At 50.9% G+C, this 23,206-nt stretch overlaps 1 protein-coding gene and 1 long non-coding RNA gene across 6 annotated transcripts in view; one reads left to right on the forward strand and one right to left on the reverse strand.

The window, feature by feature from the left end:
• The window catches only part of DYNC2I1 (dynein 2 intermediate chain 1), a 57,571-nt gene extending 35,500 nt beyond the window's left edge, over nucleotides 1-22,071 (forward strand). For all 5 annotated transcript variants that reach the window (XM_042927275.1, XM_042927276.1, XM_042927277.1 and 2 more), the window contains 11 exons: nucleotides 1,171-1,300; nucleotides 3,442-3,614; nucleotides 4,468-4,630; nucleotides 9,708-9,821; nucleotides 9,917-9,978; nucleotides 10,420-10,471; nucleotides 13,520-13,580; nucleotides 16,735-16,834; nucleotides 17,003-17,134; nucleotides 18,922-19,145; nucleotides 21,712-22,071. In XM_042927275.1, coding sequence (XP_042783209.1) covers nucleotides 1,171-1,300; nucleotides 3,442-3,614; nucleotides 4,468-4,630; nucleotides 9,708-9,821; nucleotides 9,917-9,978; nucleotides 10,420-10,471; nucleotides 13,520-13,580; nucleotides 16,735-16,834; nucleotides 17,003-17,134; nucleotides 18,922-19,145; nucleotides 21,712-21,886 — 1,386 coding nt within the window. In that variant the 3' untranslated portion in view covers nucleotides 21,887-22,071. The remainder of the gene's footprint in view (nucleotides 1-1,170; nucleotides 1,301-3,441; nucleotides 3,615-4,467; nucleotides 4,631-9,707; nucleotides 9,822-9,916; nucleotides 9,979-10,419; nucleotides 10,472-13,519; nucleotides 13,581-16,734; nucleotides 16,835-17,002; nucleotides 17,135-18,921; nucleotides 19,146-21,711) is intronic.
• On the reverse strand, nucleotides 10,248-11,106 carry LOC122213074. Its single transcript, XR_006199448.1, has 2 exons — nucleotides 10,576-11,106; nucleotides 10,248-10,475 (listed from the first exon to the last, which is right to left on the reverse strand). It is a non-coding gene; the product is annotated as an uncharacterized LOC122213074 (long non-coding RNA).
• Nucleotides 22,072-23,206: the final 1,135 nt, after the last annotated feature.

Consider the following 23,206-nt stretch of genomic DNA (forward strand, 5'->3'; position numbering starts at 1 on the left):
TTAAAATAAATACAGACTAAAAAACAGATAGTAATATTAATTTGTCAAACGAATAATATTAAATGGTCAAGGCATGCACTAGGGTGTTTGAAATTAGTAAATTCATAACTTTTCAACTGATTGTGGAAATTTACAAAATATACACAAAGATGAAGGGAAGGGTCTGTTGAAGCCCACGTCCGATTTTAGTTGTCACCTCATGGCTGGTGGTCTCATGGGAGCCCCTCCTCACCCCGCCCACCCCCAGCTGTTTCTACGCAGGCCGCAGTCCCCACACAGGGCACTCGCTTCAGGGCGAGGCTCTTACAATAGCAGTACTCCTCAGAAGCATCAGGAAGGAAGTCACTCCTGTTTCCTCAGTTGTCTCCTGTGTCTGTGTCAGCAGCGAGTGTGGGTTTGGAGTAAGCCTGTGTCCATCTTCCATCTGGACGTATGGTAGTCACTCCCTCCCCGTGCTGTGTTACGGAGAGAGTCTTTGCCGTGGGAGATCGATCGTACTCCCGACGTAATTTTAAATTTTAGGGTGAGTTCACGGGGAGCGACGAGGAGAGCCGTTGTGAGCAGGGTGAAGCGGGGGGCTTGGGCTGGAGTAGGGGTGAGTGAGGACAGAGCGGGCCGGTCAGGGGTCAGGGCCGGCCTGGCCCTCCCAGCTCTCCTTCCTTTTCTGCGGCTCGTCCTCCCCGCTGGTCCCGTCAGGTCTCCTGAATCTGCCATGTCTCCCTTTCCCGTCATCACCCTGCACGTGACCTATTAGAGCTGTTCCGTTGACTTCCTGCTCAGTGTGTCCTCACGGGGCCCCGGGAGTCAGCGTGCTGTGTGTACGACATTCTTTACAGCCCTTTCTTAGACAAGACAACGGAGGTGGCCAGCCTTTTTCCTCCTGTTATTTTTAGCACGGTGTTTACCGTAAAAAATGACATCTAACGTTAAATAATAACGGCTGTCCTGTGGGGTTCACATTAATGGAACTTTACCTGTTAGTTTCTGTTATTGCTCGGAGAGGGCAACCTAGTTTGAAGTTTCATTCTGTTCATCTCCGTGACGCCTTGGAGTTAAACAGTTGTTTTCAGAGATGGAGGCACAACGTTATGATTTGTGTGTTTTGTTTTTTTCTCGTGAGAGTGAATACGTTCGAAATGTTCACGAGAGACCGTTCACTGTCTCTGAAAGGTGATGGCGGTTTTGCTGGAAGAGGACCGTATGGCAGCGGAGCCCAGCTGGAGCCCCGCAGCACAGGACAGCGCCCTGCGTATCAGTGACAGCGCCTCCCAGCTGAATACCAGCCTGCCGTTCCTCCAGAGTAAGGGGCTGACCTCCGCGCGCTTTTAAGTCTAATCCCCAGCGTTTCTGCTGGAATAACCGTCTTTACTGTGGCATCCTGTGTTAGCATCATGGGAATTAGATTCGGCATCTGTGAACTCTGACGGGCAAGGTCGGTTTTTGTGTAAATGTGCGTTAGAGTCACGTGGACACCCGCCGGAGGCGATGGGTGGGGGGGGGGGGCGTGGTGCCATAGTTAAAAGTGGAAGCTGAGGTTCTGTGTGTTTGTTTGAAATCGTATTTCTTTTTCAGTCCTGTTCCTGGGCTTCTCTTGGTTTCTTGGAGTGGGGAGGGCCCTGGGGAGCTGCACGAGGGGGTGTTCAGTGAGCGCCCTCCGCTGGCCCCGGGGCACCACGTGCTGAGCAGAGGATGCCCGGCCGCCACGCACGTGGGACCGTCTCAGTGACTTCAAACAAGCTGCATTTGCATGGCCACATTTCTGTTTCTTGAGCTGGTCACCTCTTTGCTTTGGTTCCGGCTGGTGAGGCGGTGGCCCCACCCTGGTCCTGGTCTTTGTGAGGAGGGAGAGGAAGGCTATTCGTTTAGTTTATTAAATAGTTTGTTTATTGTGCCGTACTTACACAGAAATAGTGTGCCTCGTAGAAAGAATAAAAATGTATTCAGAGTTCTAGCTGACAGCAAATAAAACTCCATGTTTTACTCGGGGAGGCCAGCGGCCGGCCTCGCCGGGTGCTCCCAGGCCTGGGGGAAGCCTGGGTGCCACTTGATCTAGATGTTTCTTCTGTCCTGCCTGCTGTTTAGACATTTCGATTCACGTTTGTTCCTTTGCATTTAACATTAACAAAAGTGGAATTATTAGTTAAAAAAACAACAACTCATGTTCTTTAGAGTTTTTTGTTTTTAAAAGGTAAGAGTTACTTTACTGGAAAAATAGGGAATCACTGTATCTACAGTGTTCAAAACATGCATGTTCACACTCCCACACCCCTCCTCATCCCAGTAAATGGGAGTGAAAGATGTACTTTTTCTGGGAGCTGGTGAGTGACAGCAGCTTTACGAAACCAGATGGAGCTTGGGTTATATACATGCATCTAGAACCCTTTGTGAGAGACACATGAGGCACGTTTGTTCTCACAGGACAGGGCCCCTTGGTGTGGTGGGTGCGAGTTGGCCGTGTGAACGGTGTGGCGGTTTTTCTTGTTTGTTTTGTGTTCCAGTGGCATGGATTTTGAGATACCAGAAGGAAAATGGGATCAGATGACAGATGTCTGACAGAGTGAGGAGTTGTCTCACCTGTGAACCTGGGACTTGGTCACATTATGCCCCAGTCTGTTCCCCTCACGGATCCGGGCAGTGCTGTCCTCACTGTTCACACACCTGCCACAGAATGATGTGGCCAACACTGGCCTGCACTTTCTTTCATCTAAGCGGACGGAAGTCCTGCCCTCCGGTGGCGGGTGGGGGGGGGGTGTCACACAGACAAAAGCTGGAGAAAAAGTGAATGTGACTCGTCACAGGGGGAAGGAAAACACAGCTGGGAGGAGAGGGAGTGTCCGGGCCGGCTGGTGTGAAATGGCCTTGCTGTGTGAAAGCCGCACGCACCGAGAGTCTCAGCAAGGCATGAAAGGGACCCGCTGAGGTGACCTGACTCTAGGTCACCTCCGGGTGACGTGGTTCTCTGGGAGTAGCTAGTAGATAAAGCGTGGCCTGCACCGAACGTTAGTAAAACCTTGAGGCCCGCTTGAGCCTTTTTCAGGAAGAGCTGTGGCCACTTGATAAAACCCAGATTTCAGGCACGGGCAGCTTTGAGAGGATTATGTTTGTTTCTTCATTAAGGGGGAATTTATTTGAATATTTCTAAAAAAAGTGTTTATTTTGAGAGAGGGAGAGAGAGTCTAGTGCAGGAGCAGCAGAGGGGCAGAGAGAGAGAGAGAGAGAGAGGGAGAGAATCCCAAGCAGGCTTCACGCTCAGTGTGGAGCCGGATGTGGGGCTCGATCTTATGACTGTGGGTTCGTGACCTGAGCCGATATCAAGAGCTGGGCGCGTAAGTGACTGAGCCACCCTGGTGCCCCTATTTGAATATTTTTAAGTGTGTTAATTGAACATGGATTCTGGAAGACACTAAAATGCAGAAGTACTTTTCTCATTTTCCCCCCCAGATCGGAAAGTGTCCTGCTTATGTGCCTCTCAGGTGCAGAGGCAGACAGTGGTATCTGTCCACGGGCCGCCTGGAGCAGCATTTGATCCCGCGCTGGATGGCAGATACGTGCTGTGTGTGTGGGATATCTGGCAGCCTTCAGGGCCGCAGAAGGTCCTGATATGTGAGTCAGAGGTACAGCTCCGGAAGTTGTAGGTTTGTATGAGAGGAGGGGTGGGGTGTCAGGGGGCCAGCAACACAGGACTACAGGGACGTTCAAGGTCATTTCTTTCTCTCCCTGGCCATCCTTCGCTATGTGCAGGTGTGACGGGACACGTGCACGTGTCTGTTTTGACTCTAGAAACTCTTAAAGGATCAACAAAGACTGAAGAGATCCAGGGTTATCACGGCCTTCCATTGGGGATAAAGATGCCGGCCACCCTCGGCATGGCTCTGGGACCCCAAAAGTGTCCTGTTGGCTTGCACTGTTTGAGTCATGGATATTTTAGGGGTTTCTTAACGGGCTTAAGGTTTTTGGAGTCTTCGGTCTCCTGCCTCTCCCAGCTCCTCATCACCAGGGCTGTGGCCGAGCTCCACGCGGGTACAGTGGGAGAGCCGGCCTTTTGCATTTTCCTGTTCATCTGCTCCTTGACCTCAGAGTCCTCCATTCTCACCAAGGCTGGCGGAAAGACTAACTTATAGGTGTCAGGTTTCGGGGCTCAAAAGGCAGGTTTTATAATATAGGTTATAAATAAAATGACGAAAGAGAGCTTTGCCATCCTGGGCCCGGCTACTTGGGTTGAATGGAGAGGGGTTGTGGTGCCCTGTTGTGTGCGAGGCCCCCGTGTCTGTGCCCCCCAGTCCTGCGAGGGTGGCTCATCCTCCCCGCTTTCCACCTGGCGCTGATGCGGACTCACGCCTGCTACTGTGAACCCCAGCTTCCAGGTGGAGGGTTCACGGGGGCAGCATGGGAAATGGAGAGGGCTGGTGCTTCTGTGACTGTGGCCTCATGTTTTCAGACTCCGGCTTTCTGTGTGTGTCATTCCAGGTCACGTGTTGCTGCTTTAGCCCTCTTAAAGCGTTTTTACTGTTTGCCGGAACAGTGCACGGCTCAGTCCTCGTGTGGGACCTACGAGAAGACTCCAGAATACATCACTATGTGAAGCTGGGTGACTGCTTCTGGACGTTCAGGACAGCAACGTTTTCTACTGGTCAGTGACACCCACCTGCCTGTCCGGTGTCTTCTAGAAAAGCCGTGACAGATTTTAGGAACATCTGTAGTTTGTTTGAATTTATTCATTCAGATTGCCCCAGGGGGTGGGGTCTGACCTACAAGCAAAAGAGGCATTTGGCAAATAGTAAAAACAAAAATCCACCTAGGCCCTGCTTAGCTGGTGGCCAACAAGATTGGAATGCTCTTTCATGTTAATTTCTGGATTCCAGTTCTCAATGAAATAACTTTTAGTTTTAAATTAGCTTAAGGCATGTTGGTATGTGTGTGTTCCATGGCTTAGTTAACCCCCCTAATGCTTAAAGTACATGGCAAGTTATTCACTTCTTGGGGGATGAAAGAATCCTGAACATCTGCATCTGCCAAGATCTTTAGATTAACAGGAATCCTTCCTGCCATGCCATTGCAGCCACAGCCAACCACCCCAGCCAACCACCACAACCACCCACCACAACAAACGACCACAGCCACTCACCACAACAGCCAACCATCACAACCACCACCATAACCAACCACCACAACCGGTCACCACAACCACCACCACAACAAACTTCCACAACCACCCACAGCAACCAACCACCACAGCCAGCCATCACAACCGCCACCACAACCACCCACCACAACAACCAACTACCACCGCCAACCATCACAGCCACCACGACCAACTACCATAACCACTCACCACAACCACCCACCACAACAACCAACTACCACAACCACCTGTCACAACCAATCACCTCAACCATCATAACAGACAACCACCCACCACCACAACCAACTACCACAACCAACCACCACCACAATCAACTACCATAACTACTCACCCCAACCACCCACAGCAACCAACTACCACAACCAACCACCACAACCGCCCACCACAACAACCACCACAACCAACCATCACAACCAACCACCTCAACCATCATAACAGACAACCACCACCACAATAAACTACCACAACCACCCACCACAACAACCATCACAACCAACCACCACAACCACCACAGCTACCCACTACCACAACCAACTACTACAACCACCCACCACAACAACCAGCTACCATAACCACCCACTACAACCACCATAACGGACGACCACAACCACCACAATAAACTACCACAACCACCCACCACAACCATCCATTACAACAAACTACTACAACCACCCACCACAGCCACCACCACAACCAACTACCACAACCACCCGCCACAACCACACACAACTACCACAACCACCCACAATAACCAAGTGCCACAACCAACCAGCACAGCAACCAATCACCACAACCACCACCATACTTGACCACCATAACCACCAAGCCTTGGTAGACACTCTGTGTTCTGGGGCTTCCTCAGTAGCCCCGGTGTTTTGCAGACATTGATTGCTTAATGCCTGTCTTGGCTTGCTTCCCCTCTGCTCAGGGGGAGCAGAAGCTTGTCCCCGGTCACACTAACTTCATGGCAGGGCCTGCGCTCAGACCCCATTGTCTTCAGTGTGTCTTTCTTTCTGTTCCTGCCCTGTACTCCACCTACACTTGGTTTCCCATCTCCCCTTTCCCACCAGCCACTAATCAGTTTTCTGTCTCCATAGTTCTACTTTTTCCGGATGTCGAATAAATGGAACCATGCGAATGCAGATCCTTGAGTCTGGCTTCTTTCACTTAGCATCCTGCATGTATGGGTCGTGGTGCTGCTCTGTACACCAGCAGCTCACTCCTCCACTGCGTGTACCATGTTGTTGACTCGCCCACCGGGTGATGAGCATTTGGTTAATTCCAGTTGTTGGCGACTGTGAATAGAGCGTGCATCAAGGGGCCTGTACCACGCTGCTTGGACCATTTTGCAGTCCCAGCAAACTGTGAGCTCCAGGTGCCCACCGTGCTACCAGGTTTTTAGCCATTCAGATGGGTGTGTAGTTGTGTCTCATTGTGGTTTTAAAGTGCGTTTCCTGATGATCTATGACAAATGGAGACTTTTCGTAGTCTTTTCTGCCACGGTGTGTCTTCTTCAGGGACGTGTCCTTTCAGGTGTTTTGTACATTTTTAACAGTGATTTGTTGCCTTCTTATTGTTGAGTTTTAAGAGTGTTTGTTTGTTTGTTTTTGGTTTTTTGGTTTTTTGGTTTTGTTTGGTTTGGGGTTTTTTTGGGGTAACGGTCCTTTATCAGGGGTGTCTTTGCTGGTATTTTTCCCAGGCTGTGGCTCGTCTTCTCATTTCTTACCAAGTGACCTTTAAACTTTCTGTTCCCAGTCTCCCTCCATGAGAGTTTAATACGACACATGCTGCATATCTGTTTACACAGTATACGCATAACTGTGTTTTATACCATTTACTGGTTATTTTACCAGTAAAAGATGGGTTTATTCGGGAATGGCAGAGAGTTGCAGTCTAGGACAAGCATGCTACGGCAGAACCATGGGCAAGTCCAACAGACGAGAGGCACGTTATTTTATGGAGAAGGAGGAAGTTGGGAGGGTCGTTTTGAAGGGAAGCCTGTTGGAGGAAAGCAGGGGTTCAGGGCGTTGAGGGGTCTCACTGGCTGAGCTGTAGGAGTGGTGGGTTTCCTGTAGGAGCCACAGTGCACACTTTCCCCTGGTGGGGCCCGTGCCTGGTGGTTCTGTCTGTGGAGGGTTCTGATATTGGGTCTGTAACCAGTGGTTGTTCTGTGATTGACACTGAGTGGTGGGCTCCCCCTTCCAGCCTCCCCTCCTGGCCTCCCCAGTCCCTTTAGTCATTTTCATAATGCATGCAAAATGTTGTTTGGTCCCCCGACAACCAATTTTTGCCTCTTTGGTGGCAATTTGCTGCTGTTGAGAATGTTTGAGTTATAGGTACCTTATGGGTTTGATGCTGTTACAAAAGTTAGCTTTTAAAAATGTGCATGTTTTTGGGGCACCTGGGTGGCTCAGTCGGTTAAGCGTCTGACTTTGGCTCAGGTCATGATCTCACTGTTTGTGGGGTCGAGCCCCGCATCAGGCGCTGTGCAGACAGCTCAGAGCCTGGAGCCTGTTTCAGATTCTGTGTCTCCCTTCCCCTCCCCTGCTCATGCTCTCTGTCTCAATACTAAATAAACATTTTTTAAAAATGTGTATTTTTTCTAATTGCTCTCAATGTTACTAATTAATATTTGAACTCACCATGTTCTAAACACTGAACTGTATGTTTTTTTAATTTTATTTTAACATCTATTCATCCCTGAGAGTGAGAGAGACAGAACATGAGCAGGGGAGGGGCAGAGAGAGAGGGAGACACAGAATCCGAAGCAGGCTCCAGGCTCTGAGCTATCTGCACAGAGACGACGTGGGGCTCTAACTTACAGATGGTGAGATCATGACCTGACCAAAGTCAGATGCTTAACCGACTGAGCCGCCCAGGTGCCCCCTGAACTATAGTTTTTAAACTATATGCAGGCAGGGCACCTGGAGTCTGTGTCTCCCTCTGTCTCTGTCCCTGCCCTCCTCTGTCTCTCTCTCTGTCAAAAATAAAAAAAAAAAACATTAAAAAAAAATTTAGACTATATACGGAGATGTTACTCTATTAAAACACCTCCTTCATTTTCTTTTGCCAGCTAAATATTGTCACTGGAACCAGCCAAGTTTCACTAAGCTCCCAGTGCTGGGAGAACCATGGAGCTTCTGACCCAGGCTGTGCATGCCACCCCCTCGCCCCAGCACGGCCCCTCCCAGTGTCGTCCTCCTGCAGGCCCCTCCAATGTGTGCCTCTGCAGTGTGGCTCCCCAGTACACATCCTACCCAGTGCACAACCCCCTCCCAGTGTGGCCCCCTACTGTACAGCCCCCCAGTATGTGACCCTGCCAGTGTGCTCCTCTCCAGCATTTTCCCCACCCCCAGCTGGCATCTGTTTAGTGGGCAGCCCCCTTCCAGTGTGGTCCCCCTAGTGCACAGCTCCCCCCAGCATGCGGTCCCCCCAGTGCATAGGCCACCCCCTTCCTCAAGCTCCGTGAACTGGAACCTTGTCCGTTCTTCACCAGTTTTTTTTCCAGGGTTCAGCCCCAGCTTCCATCTTATTTCTTGCTATTTTCTTTCTTTTTTTCCTTTTTTTAATATTTATTTTTTAGAGAGAGAGACAGAGACAGAGACAGAGCATGAGCAGGGGAGGGGCAGAGAGAGAGGGAGACACAGAAGTTGAAGAGGGCTCCAGGCTCTGAGCTGTCAGCATAGAGCCCGACGTGGGACTTGAACTCGTGAACCGCTAGTTCATGACTTGAGCCGAAGTCTGATGCTTAACCGACTGAGCCACCCAGGTGCCCCAATTTCTTGTTATTTTCTATCCATTTCTACACTGGGTTTCTGATTTCAGGTGTTTTTGTTCATTTGCTTGCTTACTTTAAGTACATTTCCAAAAGCTTTTTGAAGCGATGTGCTGCAACATGGACTGTTGAACTCTGGGCTTCTGTTCAGTGCTCGTTTGGGGGTGAGAGAATTTTCATCTGCTCAAATGCTTTGATTTGCACTTGTATTTTCTTCTTACAGCAGTTCTCAGTGGAGTTTGTCTTGATTTTTTTCTTACTCTTGCACATTCGGTAGATGGATATTCTAGGTCAAAGGAACTTCATTCCATTAGTGTGTGAATTGTCCTTTCTTTACTGGGTGGTGCTCTCTGGGTGGGGCCGGAGAGTGTCCCTGCTCCCTGTGCTGCTGTGGCTCATCCCTCCTGTGGGGCTTCACTTTCCACTCTGCCCGTCCCTGCGGCTGGGGCGTGGCCCCCAGGCCCTGCCCGGGCAGTTAGATTTACTCTCTGCGGGCGCTTTTGTCTGGTTTCTGTCTGCCTTTGACTCCCTCTCAGTGTCTTAACCTCACACCTGCCCTCCGCGCCTGTAGACCCGCAGAAACGCAGCGGCTGGTTGGAATCCGTCCCCCTCTCCCTCCTTACAGGTGTTTTGAGGTCTGTGATGCCTCATGGTAGTGCCAGAAGCAGGGCCCACACATCATCTTACTTGTGGTTTTGTGGCATTGGTGGAGGCTATAACCCCACATAACATCTGTTGTACTTTTGTGACTTACTATTCACATGTGGTCCTGTGTGCTTTAAACCCTAGACGGCCTCCTGACTTCAGTAAACCACCGCGGTCCCGTTCAAGCCGTAGAACCCATCTCCACGTCTGTCTACAAAAAACAGAGTTTTGTGCTTTCCCCCTTTTCTACCCAAGAAGGTGTGTGATCTTTCACCTCCACAAAACCCTTGCATCAAGTTACGAAATGTGGTTTCCTTGTTCACAAGCCATTTCTCTGTTTCTGTTTCCACTAGAAATGTCAGGTTTGTCGTTCCACGTTGCTTCCCTGGAGGAGAGTGGGGTTCTCAACGTTTGGGTGAGTAGGACGTGCCCAGGACGCATGCAGGGCAGCACCAACTGCGTGCACGGGCTCTCTGAGCCGCTAGTTTACGTGGGAGTCCGGGGGGTGCTACGTGCCTAGTGTCGGACGGCGACACGCCTGTCTAGGACGGGAAAACCGAGGGTCCGGCTGGATTGGCTGGGCGCCTCCGACAGGGGCTCGTGGGGGAGTACGAGGAGCGGCAGGGGACGCGGTCTTGGGGGCCGCGCCGCTGGCCAGTGTGAGTGAGGAGAAGTGAAAACAGGTCAAAGAAAGGGATTCCCGACATTTAAATACCAGTTCTCAAGGCAGCGAGCAGTCTTGTCTGGAGCAGGTCCGTATTCAGCACCGAATGCCGCACGCTGTCTTGATTGGAGCGGCTCTGTGCTTAGGTTGCACCCTGGCGCCCGGACACTCATTTCCACGCTCTGTTTGCAGGTGGTGGTTGAACTACCGAAGGCAGATCTCGCAGGCTCACTAAGTGACTTAGGTAACTATGAAATACAAAAACTCATTTTAGTCAATGTTTTCTAGAATGAGTGGAGATCAAAGAAAGGTACTGGCAACCTCTTTGAAAAATAAGTACTTCGCTACCTGAAAAAGGAACGTTAGCATTCTGTATCGCATGACCTTGTCGGCCAGCGGATCGGCCCCTCGGTGTGATTAAGCCATAGTGCTTGCAGCTGACGATGTTCTCATTTCTGTCTCCGCCTGTGTCGTTCTTCTCTGTTCTCTGTGCCCCTTCCGTTCACTCAGGAGTCTCAGTCCTTGAGCGCACATTCAGGCCGTCTTCCCTTTGGTTTTGACACGTCAGTCCCCTCGGTACGACTCCCCAGGGGCTCTCAGAGCCCGGCGTGGGTGGAGGGTTCGTCCTGGTGCCTGGGGAGCCGCAGCATTTACTGAGCCAGCCTTGGGCTCGCTGCGCAGGAGAACCGGACGAGAGGCCCCCCAGGAGTCCCAGGCAAGGCTGTACTGGGGCCTGTGCTCCAAAAAGGAGGTGTGTGAACGAAGGGTCCTCAGGCTGGCTCCCCAGGAGGGGCTGGCAAGAACTTCAAAGAAACTTTGGTGGGAAAAGGGTGCTGTCTGAACAGGCGGGAAGGGAGCGGGGCGGGCGGGGTTGTGTAGGGGGCTTGTTAGTGCTTCTTCCTACACCTTGTGTCTAATTAGCATGTTAAACCCCACCCCTGGGTGTGGCTTTTAGTATCATAATGAGGGGAGAGTCCTGAAAGGTCATCGCTGGGGTCCATCTTGGCTCAGACTGGTTTGGTCTGGTTCTCACAGCTGAACTTCCTGTTTTTGTGCTGGAGGGTTAGCATGGAGTCTGAACTGGAGCAGACTCGTCAAAAACCGGGCCTTGGGGGCTTGTTTGGAGCTTGTGGCTTCTGGCATCTGGCTTAGTTTCTGGTGGCAAGCAGCACCTGTAAGCAGGAGTCCTGGTCCCTGGTCTGGCTCAGAGGAGTCCTGGTCCCTGGTCTGGCTCACAAGTGGGCTCATCGGTAGCAGTTTGCTGTTTTTGATGCTGTGGCATCTGGTTTTCAGTTCCAGCGAGGCTCGGGGACCGGGGACCGGGGGACAGCGGAGCCTCGTGCTCCTGGACGCTCTCCTCACATCATTATCCCCCCCGCCTGCTTCCCAGTGGCCGGCCCCCTTCACCCTGTCAGGGGTCTGACCCTCATCTTCTTCCCACTGTCCTGTGTCAGTGCAGCTGGTGCTGCAGGCTTCCTGGTCAGTGTCACAGGCGGCCCTTGGAAGTTACCGCGGGCTCTGGCTTCCTTAAGAACAAGGCAGAATCACTTCACTGATTTCACTGGTAAACGTTTTGAGGCAGAGTAAACGTTTCTCTCAGTGTTTTCTTATAGCAGCCTCTCTGCTTATTACGAAACCATTATACTGAGCCTGTGTGAGACCTTTGGGTGGTTCACAGAGTCTCGGAACGTTAGAGCGGGACAGCTCTAGAGGGGAGGTGGTCCTCCCCTTTTCAGCATGGAGTCACGGTGCGGCCGGACCCCTGGCTGGGCTCACCCAGGCCTCTGCCCTGACCCAAGAGCGCTGCAGCCTGTGGAGCACAGCTTCAGGCTGTCTGTGTTGCTCACTTGTGCTATGACCAGGGCCTTTTTTAGGAATTTTGGAGGGTAGTAAGGATTAGAGAGTCTCCGCCCATAGTTCGTTCATAATCTTTCTGTGGAGACAAAATCGTCTGGAATAAAAATACTTCATGGGAATATGGAAGTCACACCAAAGTTATTGCAGGACAGTGTGTATTTCATTGTTAAATGTTGCTATAGAAAGACTCCCTCTGTCTGTAGGACCCTAACCCAAACCCTGACCACGTTTCAACTTTGCTTTTAGGAAAAGAGGGGATGATCTTCCTGGAAAGGCTCTGGCCATAAATGTCCGTATGCTTGGGGTGGCTCCCAGCTCTTCTGTGTGCATGACAGTAATGGCTGGTTGGAGAACTCAGATCATGGTTAGCACTAAGCCTTTGCCATCTTTCCTTCGTCCGTCGATGAAAGTTCTCTGAACAGGCTCGGTCCTGTCTTGGGTGCCAGGGAAGCAAGGGGACAGGCCACTGGCTCTGCCCCAGGGAGTGTAGTCTCCTGGGGAGGCTGGCATGCAAACCACAGCGGTCGCTGATGTGACTGCTAGATCAGAAGTGCTCCCCAGGGGCCGAGCACCCAGGTCAGGGACGTCTTCCCAGGGGAGGTCACATTTGGGCTGAGACTCTCAGGCCTGGAGTTCTTGTAAGAGGACAGCGTGCTGGAGAAAATGGAGGTCATTTTCAAGTCTGTGACAGCAACATGAACATTCTTGGAACTGTGGCAGAACCCATCATACGTAATTACAGTCGCCCTTTTTGCTGTAAGTTGAACTTATCTGTATAGTTAGGGTTTATACACTCCCTAGGTTCTAGGCAGTACCTTGCCCAGAATTTGGGTTTCAATATGCATCAGGTTTTAGTTACCTCCTTTGCAATAATTACAAAAGAGGGGGAGGATATTGGAAACAGGTGGAGGCAAAGCCAGTGAATGGCTGAGGGGTCCGAGTTGTGGCCATAAGTGCTTTGGGAGTCCGGGGAAGTTCTGGTTCAGGGAAGGGGGTGCGGACACTGAAGAGCGGGTGCCCCTGTGCATCCCGCAGCAGAGAGGTGGCCTTCAGGTGTGCTGTGCATTTGTGCTGGGTGCTCCTGAGGTGCTCCTGAGGAGACCACCAGTGCGCATTTGCAGCTAAGTATTGCTGTTGGGAACTTCCGGGTTTTTTGGTTTTGCTTTTGTTTTGCTTAGTGTCCTGCCATTGTTTTATTCTATCAAATCTAAAAATGTAAAGGCTTCCTGATTGGTTCCACCAGCCCTTTTCTCATAAGGCAGTACAGGAGCCTCGGCTGCATTATAGAGGGAATACTCTTCATGGGCCCACGTTTTGATGTTAACTTCCTAACACAGATATTTAAGCAATGAAAAATGATTCGAGGCAACTGTAATTGGATTTTGGTTTAACTTGTATTAAGAGGTACATTTATTTATGGTTTTCCTATTTTTAGGTTTAATACCTGGAGGGAGGATAAAATTGGTGCACAGTGCCACGATTCAGCTGAGCGACAGGTAAGACCGTGTCACCTTGAGTTAGAACACTGCCTTTGTCTCACGAAAACCTCTTCTGCAGAAGGAAATAACATTAGGGAGTTGCACATAAAGTAAATGCATGGTCAGGTTTGCATTGAAAAATGCAACTTTTCACATAGTATTTTTGCTAAATAGTTTATTTGCTAATTACTTTAATATTAATGAATCAGTGTAATAAACACAGTTACCAGGTATAGAGCTAACATTTTTTTCTTTGATTACAATAATTTCTATCTTAGGGGAGCCTGGGTGGCTCAGTTGGTTAAGCATTTGAGTCTTGATTTCGGCCCAGGTCACGATCTCACGGTCATGAGATCAAGCCCTGAGTCAGACTGTGCACTGACAGTGCAGAGCCTGCTTGGGATTCCCTTTCCCTTCCTCTCTACCCTTCCTCCAAACTCTCTCTCTCTCTCTCAAAACAAATAATCTTTAAAAAGAATAATAATTTCTATCTTATAAGTCGGTACTATTTGACTATTTTTCATCCAGTTTTAATACAACTCTGAAGTTAAATAGGTAAGTTTCAGGAACCAGAAACACCAATATGAAATTTTTTTTGAGAAATTTTGATTTCTGCTTTTACTGCTATAACTTAATGTGACATAAAAATTCTTATTCAGTAGACAAGTATTATTTGTGGTATTTCTATGTTCCATGTTGATTTGTTTCCCAGGCCTCTTTTTTCTTGTCAATTACTGCAGTTGGAGGCTATCAGCATATGACTTACCCTTGAAAATTTTTTTATATTAGCCTGATTCTTCATCATCAGCCAGACACCTCTGGGTTGTGTTAATAAATTTGTATACACTCTGAGATTGCAGAACGCCTTTAGTTGGTTTGAGTATAGTTATTACAGGGAATCAGTTACATTTAAAAAAGTCCCCTGGTACCTTGTAGAACCAACCCCAGGTTCTTGATTGGTTCTGGGCTTGTCAGGCCCTTGGCCCCTCCCTGAACCTCCTCAGGAGTTGGGGAGGGGTCCGCTGAGATGGGAGGATGACCATGAGCTTGCTCGATCAGAGGGGGAGGGTGTACGGGAGGCCCAGAGGCATGAGCACCAGACACGTTTAGGAAACTGCCGGTAGGTTGCTGCTGGGGGAAATGCGGAGATGGGGACGAGTCCCTGGCCAGGCCTCAGACTGTTTGCTGTGCTGAAGGGTCGAGACTGTTCTCTTGCAGGAGGTAGGGAGCCGGTACGGGATTTTCAGGCAGCGAATAAGTAGCCTGTCCTATTTGTGATCTGGCACGATCGACTTGGCAGCAGTGTGAGATCGGACAGAGGAAGGGAGACTGGAGGTGGGGAGATTGTCAGGAGGCTGTCACAGGGTTGACAACAAAGATGAGAGTGTGAAGCAGGGTGGCCATTGTGCATACTGAAGGGCTGATTTCTGTTAAAGGGGTAGAACTGAAGAAACCTGGTGACTGACAGGTTCAAGGAACTGCCTCTCACCAGGTGTCTGTCTCAGCTGCTGGGTACCACACACCAGATGAAGGAAGGGGGCAGGATCTGGTCACCGCCTAGGGTGGGCTGGGCTCGTGGTGTTTGTGGAGATGACCAGGAGGTAGCCAGCTCCACCGCAGGGATCTCGGTCAGAGGCACGGACTTGGGAGTCCTTGGCTGACAGGTGACATTTGCAGTCCTGGATGTGGGTGTGGGAGACAGTGGCCAGAGTCCTGACTTCTGACTCTGGCGACATGGTAGAAGGAGGGGCCATGGGTCCTTTCCTGTTACAGACACATACGCTGTATAGAGTTAAACTAACAATAAACTAAAGAGAGTTTTTCCAAAGAAGAAGAGGACAGTGCCAGGACAGGAATGGAGCTTGGAGTAAGTGTGCAAGATTTTGTGTGGTGTGGAGGCCAAGGTATCAGGTGAGGCTGTCGTAGGCCTCTTGGCTGTGCGGGGCTCAAGGCTGTGCGGGGCTCAAGCCAGTGATGCATCAGGCTTGCCTGAGGCTGGCAGCTGGAATTGAGAGCCCTGTGCAGGACTCTGGAACTCACGGCCCCTTCGGTGAGAGAGAAACTCAGGAGGCCTCACCCCAGCCCAGGGGAGACCAGGGACCACGGAAGACCTAGAACCCCAAGCTCTGGGCCTGGTCTGGGGTCCCCAACCGAGAAGGCAGCGTCAGAGTCTCAGACCAGTGGCTCAGCATCAAGGCCCTGGGACAGCTGCCTGGTGGGCGGTGTCAGAAGGTGGAGGAGGAGGGACTGTCCCCTGACACTGAGAAGGCACTTTGAGACTAGGAAACAAAGCAGGCGACTCCATCGAGTTTACACAGCATTTTATCCAGGGTAGCTTAACTAAGAGGGAGGATTGAGCCAGGGACAATCCAGAGCTGCACAGCTATTCTCTGCGAGGTTCAGACCTGAGTCCACAGCTTATGTAGAGTGAGGGATGTGCGGAAAGGCATAGTGGTGAGGTCAGGGGGTTCGCATGCATCTCGGAGAGTTTGTACGCACCTAATTGCAAGCTAACCTTTAATTCGATCTCCTGGTGCCATCTGTGCACCAGGAAGGGGAGACCCTATGTCACCTTTAACAAATCTGTGGGTAGCCAAAGCAAGCCTCCCCCAATCCTGGCCTTAGTGGTCATTTCTAAGGTACGTATCTTCATCTCCAAGGGGCCCAGAACATGTCGTCCTGAGAGAGGATGTGCACAAGATGGAGTCAGTGTCGTCAGCACTTCCCCCTGCAGGGGGGATGCTTCCATAAGCTGGGCTTCCGGGGCTCTCAGAGGATGCAGTTCACAGAGAAAAATTAAAAAAACTGTAAGCATGAGAAAAGATCTACCATGGCCTAACAAATAGGGTTAGCACAACAAGAACTTGAGATGATGGTACAATCTAAAAGACATTTCTAGAAAGAAACTATCATCTCTGAAATGTAAGAGTCAGTGAATGGTTTGGTGGATGAGACCGAGCTGAAGAAAGAATCAGCGAACGAGGGACCAGAGCTGGAGAAGTTGTCTAGCGCCTAGGGAACATACGAAGAAACGGAGAAAGAGCAGTCAAGAATTGCAGAGGAAGCGTGGGATCACCTGTTCCTCTGCGGGCGCATGGCGAGGACTGGATGCGTTAAGTGGCATCATCCCTGCCACCTCAGTTCATCTGTTCATCTTTCCGTTTCTTTCCAGCCTTTCCCATAAAGGCTATGAGTTCTGGGGGGCCGCACAAACCCTCAGTGTGAAGTTTCTTCCTTCAGATCCTGGTCACTTCATTGTTGGCACAGACATGGTAAGTAATAGTTTAAATCTTAATCTGTAACTCATTCTCCTTTCCTGGCTGCCTGTTAACGTATTGTTTGCTTTGATTGTGATGCTGTTTTAATTGTTTCAAGAATAACCGCTTTATCCAGCCTCGTACCTAATCCACTTTAGTCACCATTGGTCTTCTTATCACCAGGGTCTTATAAGTCATGGCACCAGACAGGACTTGAGAGTATCTCCCAAATTGTACAAACCCCAGCAATGTGGGATGAGACCAGTCAGAGTGAATGTGATGGATTTTTCACCATTTGGAGAACCAATATTCTTGGTAAGAAAGTCAGTTGTTAAAGTACCACTTCTGTTTGGGTGGCAAAGCACTGGCGGTGACCTCGGGGAATGTCACTCTGGTACCAGTGGGCTGCGTGGGAGAAGGTCCCCTCCGTGCCGTCAGAGCGGCTCATTCCACATGGCTGTTGAATGGATCTTAAAAGTCTTTATCTTCACATAGTTTGGGGCTTACAGAAAAGTTACAAGAAGCTGCCCACCAATCACACGTTTCCCTCCGTGGCTCCACCCTCTCTCTCCCAGTTGTGTGTGGGTGTACGCACTTCTCTGTTTGAGAGGAAGTTGCACAGATGGTGCTTCATCCCTAAGTAGCGCGGTGTGGGTTTCTGAAGAACAGGGTCATCCTCCTGCAGCCGCAGTCCAGTCCTGACCGTCAGGAAGCTAGCACTGGCGCAGTCCTGTCTTCTGATGGACAAGGCTCTTCCACGTTCCACGGCCATCCCGATAATGTCCTGCTGTGTAAGCAAAATAACACCCAGGTTGCGAATCTCATTCGGTTTGGGGACAGTTCCTCAGTCTCTCCTGCCCTTGACATTTTTGAAGTCTTGGAATTCTCCTCAGTTTGAGTCTGTGTGACGTTTCCTCACGATTAGATTCAGTGTTGCTCTGACCTGTGTCTCCCGGCTCCCTCCGCGGTGGAGTCACCACTTTCCCTGTGTGGTTACCGAGTATCTGTGGGGAGATAAAGGGACACTACATCAGCACCCCACGTACGGCCCCTCCGATCCCCCCGCTGGCCCTGGCATCCCTCGGCGAGGCTTGCCTGCATCTGCTATTGGGGCGACTGGCAGATGGTGATTTTCTAGGCCTTTCCCTTGTCTCCTGCTCAGGTGTGCTTGTGTGTATTTATTACGTGCGTGTGGACACGTGGCTGTTCACTCTCTTCATTGGGTTACATCCCTCACTGTACTGCCTTATTGATTCCGCTGCTCAGACTGTCCTAGGGATGTGCCTCAGGCTGGCTTTGTGTTTTCTGACATCATTCTGTGAGCCGTTCTTTGCTTCCTGGTACAGCAAACTCAGAATCAGCCTTTTTTCCAAGAGGTCCTGGCTCCAGTCAGGAGAAAAATACCTACAAACCAGAATCTGGGCAGGAAGAAGCTCTCCTTGGACAGGACACAACATCGCTACACGCTCGGATCTTTGTCTGCTTATCATAAACACTTGCTTGTCCCTCATCTTTAAAGCCAGGGTGACTCAGGGCTCCCTCTACCCCCCGACAGTGGGGGACCTGGCTCCTCCGACCCGTGTCGTATGTTTATGTGCTCAACCCTAGGGTGCACAGAACATTTTGTGGTTGCTAACTCATGCCTCTGCTCTTTTTGAGGAAGGATGTGAAGGATTAAATATATTGAGTAGAAAGGAATTAAGCTTCTCTTCCTAAGCTTAAAATTTGGTTTTTTACTAAATCAGCCAAGTTTCATTTTATAAAAACTTCAATCCAAGGAGAATATATCACTTATTGTTTCAAATTTATGTACTTTTTTTAAAAAGGCGGTTCTTTATTTCTCTGGAGCCAGTCTAATGGCCTGTGGGCGAATTAGCAATGTTCAACTTTGTTAAAGATAAACACTGGTTTATATGTTCACTGAATTCATCATTAGCCATTTGGGGAAGGGGAAGGGTTCAAGGTGTATCAGGGTCTCCAGGGTGGATGCTCACCTTTGTAGTTTACGAGGACAGAGCTAATGCTCTGAGCGTCCCTCGCTGCTGAGGTTGAGGGAACAAGAAAAAAGGACCGTGATGGGCAGTGTCCTTCCCTGTCCCCAGGCTGGCTGTTCAGACGGAAGCATCAGGCTGCATCAGCTGACCAGCGAGCGCCCTCTCCTGCAGTGGGACGGTGGCACCGATGGCCACGCCATCACGGGCCTGCGCTGGTCCTTGACCAGACCTGCCGTGTTTCTGGCCCAGGATGACACTTCCTGCATTTATATTTGGGACCTCCTGGAAAGCGATTTGGGTCCTGTGGCCAAACAGCTGATCTCTCCGGACAAGTAAGTCTGATGAAACCACTGTGCCCTCACAGGTAGTTGTTTTCGGAAGCATCCTTGCTGGTCTTTCGTACTTAATTTATGCGTAAGGTTGCTGAGCTTTAAAATGTGGCTATTTATGTTTAAATAGTTTTTATATTTACATCTTTAAGTGATATTTTGAGAGCCACTTTAAAATGTGTTATTTCATGTTTCGTCCAGAATAGTCTGTGGATTAAAGAATTCACACTATACTATTTTCCCATGATATCATTGTCTAAATAAAACAAACTTTTTGTGAGCTCCTTATAAATTATTGGTCTTATAAATTCAGTACACGTCTGAGCCACATAGCGTCTACCTTCTAGTTTCGGAGAAGGGTTACCACATGGGAATCAATAATTGACGTAAGTTCACATCGGTGTCAGTTGCTGCCATGGACTGAGGTCACGGTCAGACCAGCCCCTGCCTGTCTCTGTTCTGATTAACATGAAAACAAGCCCGGTCACGATCCGTTGTTGTTGCGTTTGATCGAAAGTTGAGAATGTATCAAGTGATCACTGTGAAAGACTCTGCTTTGTCTCTACACCTGTTTTCTTTCTTGAGATTTTATTTTTCTCCTCAGTAAACTCTCCTGCTATGAAATGAAGGCTGCCAATGACCGGGGGAGGGCAGGGCCGCTCGGCCGCATCCCACGTCCTTTTGTAGAGGAGAGGGGGGAACAAGCAGTGATCAAAACCGGGACACGGTTTGACCGAACGTTGGGGCGCACCACTGAGACCTGAAAAAATTAAGAACCTCATTTACTTAGTTCACGTACTAGGTACACTTACGTTATTCTAATTGCTAAGCAAAGACATCATTAAAATCCAGACTGTGATCCACACATAAACACGTAGCACGCACACACACTTACGTAGTGCAACAAGTGCTTACGAGCACCTACTGTGCGCCTAGCAGCACTGCCAGCACCAGGGGGCAGTGGTGAACCAGCTGGTGGGCTCGCCTCCTGACTTGGGGCGAGGTGGGTAGTAAACACACTGAAGTCAACTCGCAGCTCCCACAACCGGTGAGGAGGGGGGGGCTGGGGGTCTTGGGGCCGGGGACGGCGGGGGCCAGCCAGAGCGCCGGGGTCTCAGGAGAGGGCAGCGAGTGGGCCTGCGCAGAGCCAGGGAGCTGCTGAGGCGGAGCGGGAGAGAGGCTTCGGAGAGGGTGGAGTGTCCTTCCCGAGGCCCGTCCTGTCCCTGGTTGGCAGCAGCGTTTAGTTAGAGGAGTGGTATTCACAGAAAGGGCTCAGCGTCTCTTTGGTGTAGAGAACAGAACAAGAAGAAAATAACCGTGTAAACCCTTAAACCGCCTCACAAACCCGAAGAGCGTTTTCCCTGGGCAGTGACCGTGCTGACTGGTGCTCCCGCATCTACCTGGGTGGTTGTCATGCGGGTCCGGTTCAGCGGTGCCCGTGGCGCGTGCCTTCGTGTTTGTCCTGCTCTTGTTTCCAAGTTTGTGGCAGTTAAGTGTCCCCTGTATTTTGCGCTGGTGGTCGCACGCCAGCGTTGAAGTACCAAGGAGCGCTAAGTGACCGCTGCGGGTTTTCAGGGCTCGCTCACCTGCCCCAAGCTTCTCCAGAGCGTGGCCTGCAGGCAGGTGTAGACTGGCCCGCCCCACAGAGGCTCAGTCAGGTCTCTGTCGGGGTGTGGGGACAAGTTTACAGAGGATTAGTGGGCAGCAGACCCTTGGGGCCACAATGGGTGCTACCTGCGGCCGCCGGCACCCACCTCGAGGGGCTCACTGCTCCCATCCTGTGCCAGTCGTGGATCCCACTGAACGTGGCCCCCGGGTGTGCTGGTGCTGGTGGCCCTGGTCATTACGAGGAGACGGGAGGGGCGGGAGCATCGAGGTAGGTGTGAGGTGGGACGGTCTCGGCTCTCTTGCTGAGTAAAGCTGGGACGAAAGCGTGACAGAGGCATTCCCAGGATGCTGGGGACCCTGACCAAATTAGGCACAGTCAGACCATCTAGTCAGGGGTCGGGGAGGCCCCTGGAGGTGACACCACTCAGCCAGGTGTCAAAGGATAAGAGGAAGATGGGCAGAGACAGTGTCCAGGTGCCTCGTGGGAACTGGGGTCTGGGTGGACTTGAGTAGGCCTGGGATGCACGTTGTCATCAGCAGACTGTGAGGGGAGAGGTTAGAGACAGGTCCCCGTCAGAGAAGCCGGTGGTGACGGGACGGGAGGCGAGGTCAGGGCTGCTGGGCCGGCTCCAGGTCTCTCGCTGGGCACCCGAAAGCCCGCTGGCGCCCCCGGTCTCCAGGAGGACCAAGCTGTCTGGGTGGTCTGGCGCCCAGGACATTGACCTGGCCTGGGTACTCAGGTGTCCCAAGGCAGTGCTTCCTGATCAGTGATCCTCGCAAACACAGAGATATGTTTTCTAAGTGCTTTCCCCAGAATTTTATACGTTTATTTCTGGTCTCACTGTTCTTTCATGTGACTATGACTGAAATTTTTAGAATTTCCCTTCCTTTTTACTCCTCCCTTGGAGGATAGATGCTTTGGGAGACTCACAGTCACACGGTATGTGCCTCTCGCTTTCAGGCTGGTGGCCGTGACGGTCGTGGGTGAGGCAGAGAAGGCCAGCGGCGGCTTCCTGGCCCTGGTGCTGGCCAGGGCCTCCGGCAGCGTGGACGTCCAGTTCCTGAAGAGGGTGTGGGCGGCCCCTGCAGGAGACGAGCTCGGGAGGCTGCGGCTGCTCTTGCGGGAAGCCCTGTAGGAGGGGGCGCGGTAAGATGGCGGGCGCAGGCCGCCTGGTGACCGAGCGTGAAAGATGTAGCTCCGTCCGCGGGCATGTGCGTTGATGTAGATAGAGGACGGGTATTCTGTATGTAACTTACTCTGCGAGAATGTCACCTCACGTTCCCGGGAAATAAATCGCTATTTTTGAATGGAAACAACAAACATTTGAGTGCACACTGAACTTGAGAGGAAACAGTCACGGCAATCATGCTCTTCTCTGAGTATATTTCCACTTATTTTTGGAACAGGTTTAAAATATTGGCACGTTTATATTTAAACAATCCCCCATGGCAACGTATTTTAGTGAACAGTTTTCTCAGTCATGCAGAAAATGACATACACAGGGTGTAAGTTAGAAGGAGCGCCTTTATTGAAATCATGTCTACCAGTCACGTTTTCTTAAAACCTCCTTGGGCTTCGTTGGCATTATTTGACACATTCTGCATTATGCTTTAGTGTTTAAAATGTCTCTGTATAAAAATAACACAAGTAAATAAATTCTCTCTTGAACGTGGCACTCCGTTATAACAGGGATATAAAGGCGGGAGAAATCTGGGCTGAGATCTGGGAAAGCCGAGGACGGCCTTTGCCAACGGCCACTGCTACCGGGCCCCGTGACGGGTGTGGATGGGCAGCGAGGGCCCAGGCCGGGGTTCAGTCCCTCTGGCCACACGTGACTTCTGCCTAGCCAGCCACGGGAAAGTCTCACTGCAGAGCTGGAGCATCGTTCACAGGGAGGGGTTCCGGGAGGCCACCTGCCCGTGTCACCCGAAGCCCTGGGATAGTCATTTGTCACCTGTGTGTAAACGTGTGCGTGTCTGGCTTGTTTGGTGGGTGTGCTCTGCCTCCTCCGCTGGCCCGGGAGCTCTGTGGACAGAGACGCGTGCGTCTGCTCACCATCATCTCCCAGAGCTGCGTGCCTGCCCTGTACTGCCGGTCGGCGCTCAGCCAACGGTGGAGGAAGGGAGGAAGGGAGGCCCGGTGGTCGAGAGATGGCAGGGAGCTCTCGCTAATGCAGAGCGGGGTCCTCCCAGAATGCCATGTTTCATGGCTGGATATGGAGATTTTGATTCTGGAAACAGGCTCGTCCCCCTGTCCCCTCGTCTACCCGTCCCCATCCGCAAATCCTGATTTGTGAAATTTGACCTAAACTGGACCTGAGAGGAGTCTAGCTACTCCTCCAGCAATAACCAGTAACCTCCAGCGACCTCCAGAATAAGATGGCATGAGGTTAGCAGTCATACCAGCTCTTCTAAGTTCCAGTAGAGGCTCAGGAAGACACAGAAAGGACAAAGCA

The sequence above is a fragment of the Panthera leo genome, chromosome A2 (genome assembly GCF_018350215.1).
Source record: "Panthera leo isolate Ple1 chromosome A2, P.leo_Ple1_pat1.1, whole genome shotgun sequence".
Lineage (NCBI taxonomy): Eukaryota > Metazoa > Chordata > Mammalia > Carnivora > Felidae > Panthera > Panthera leo.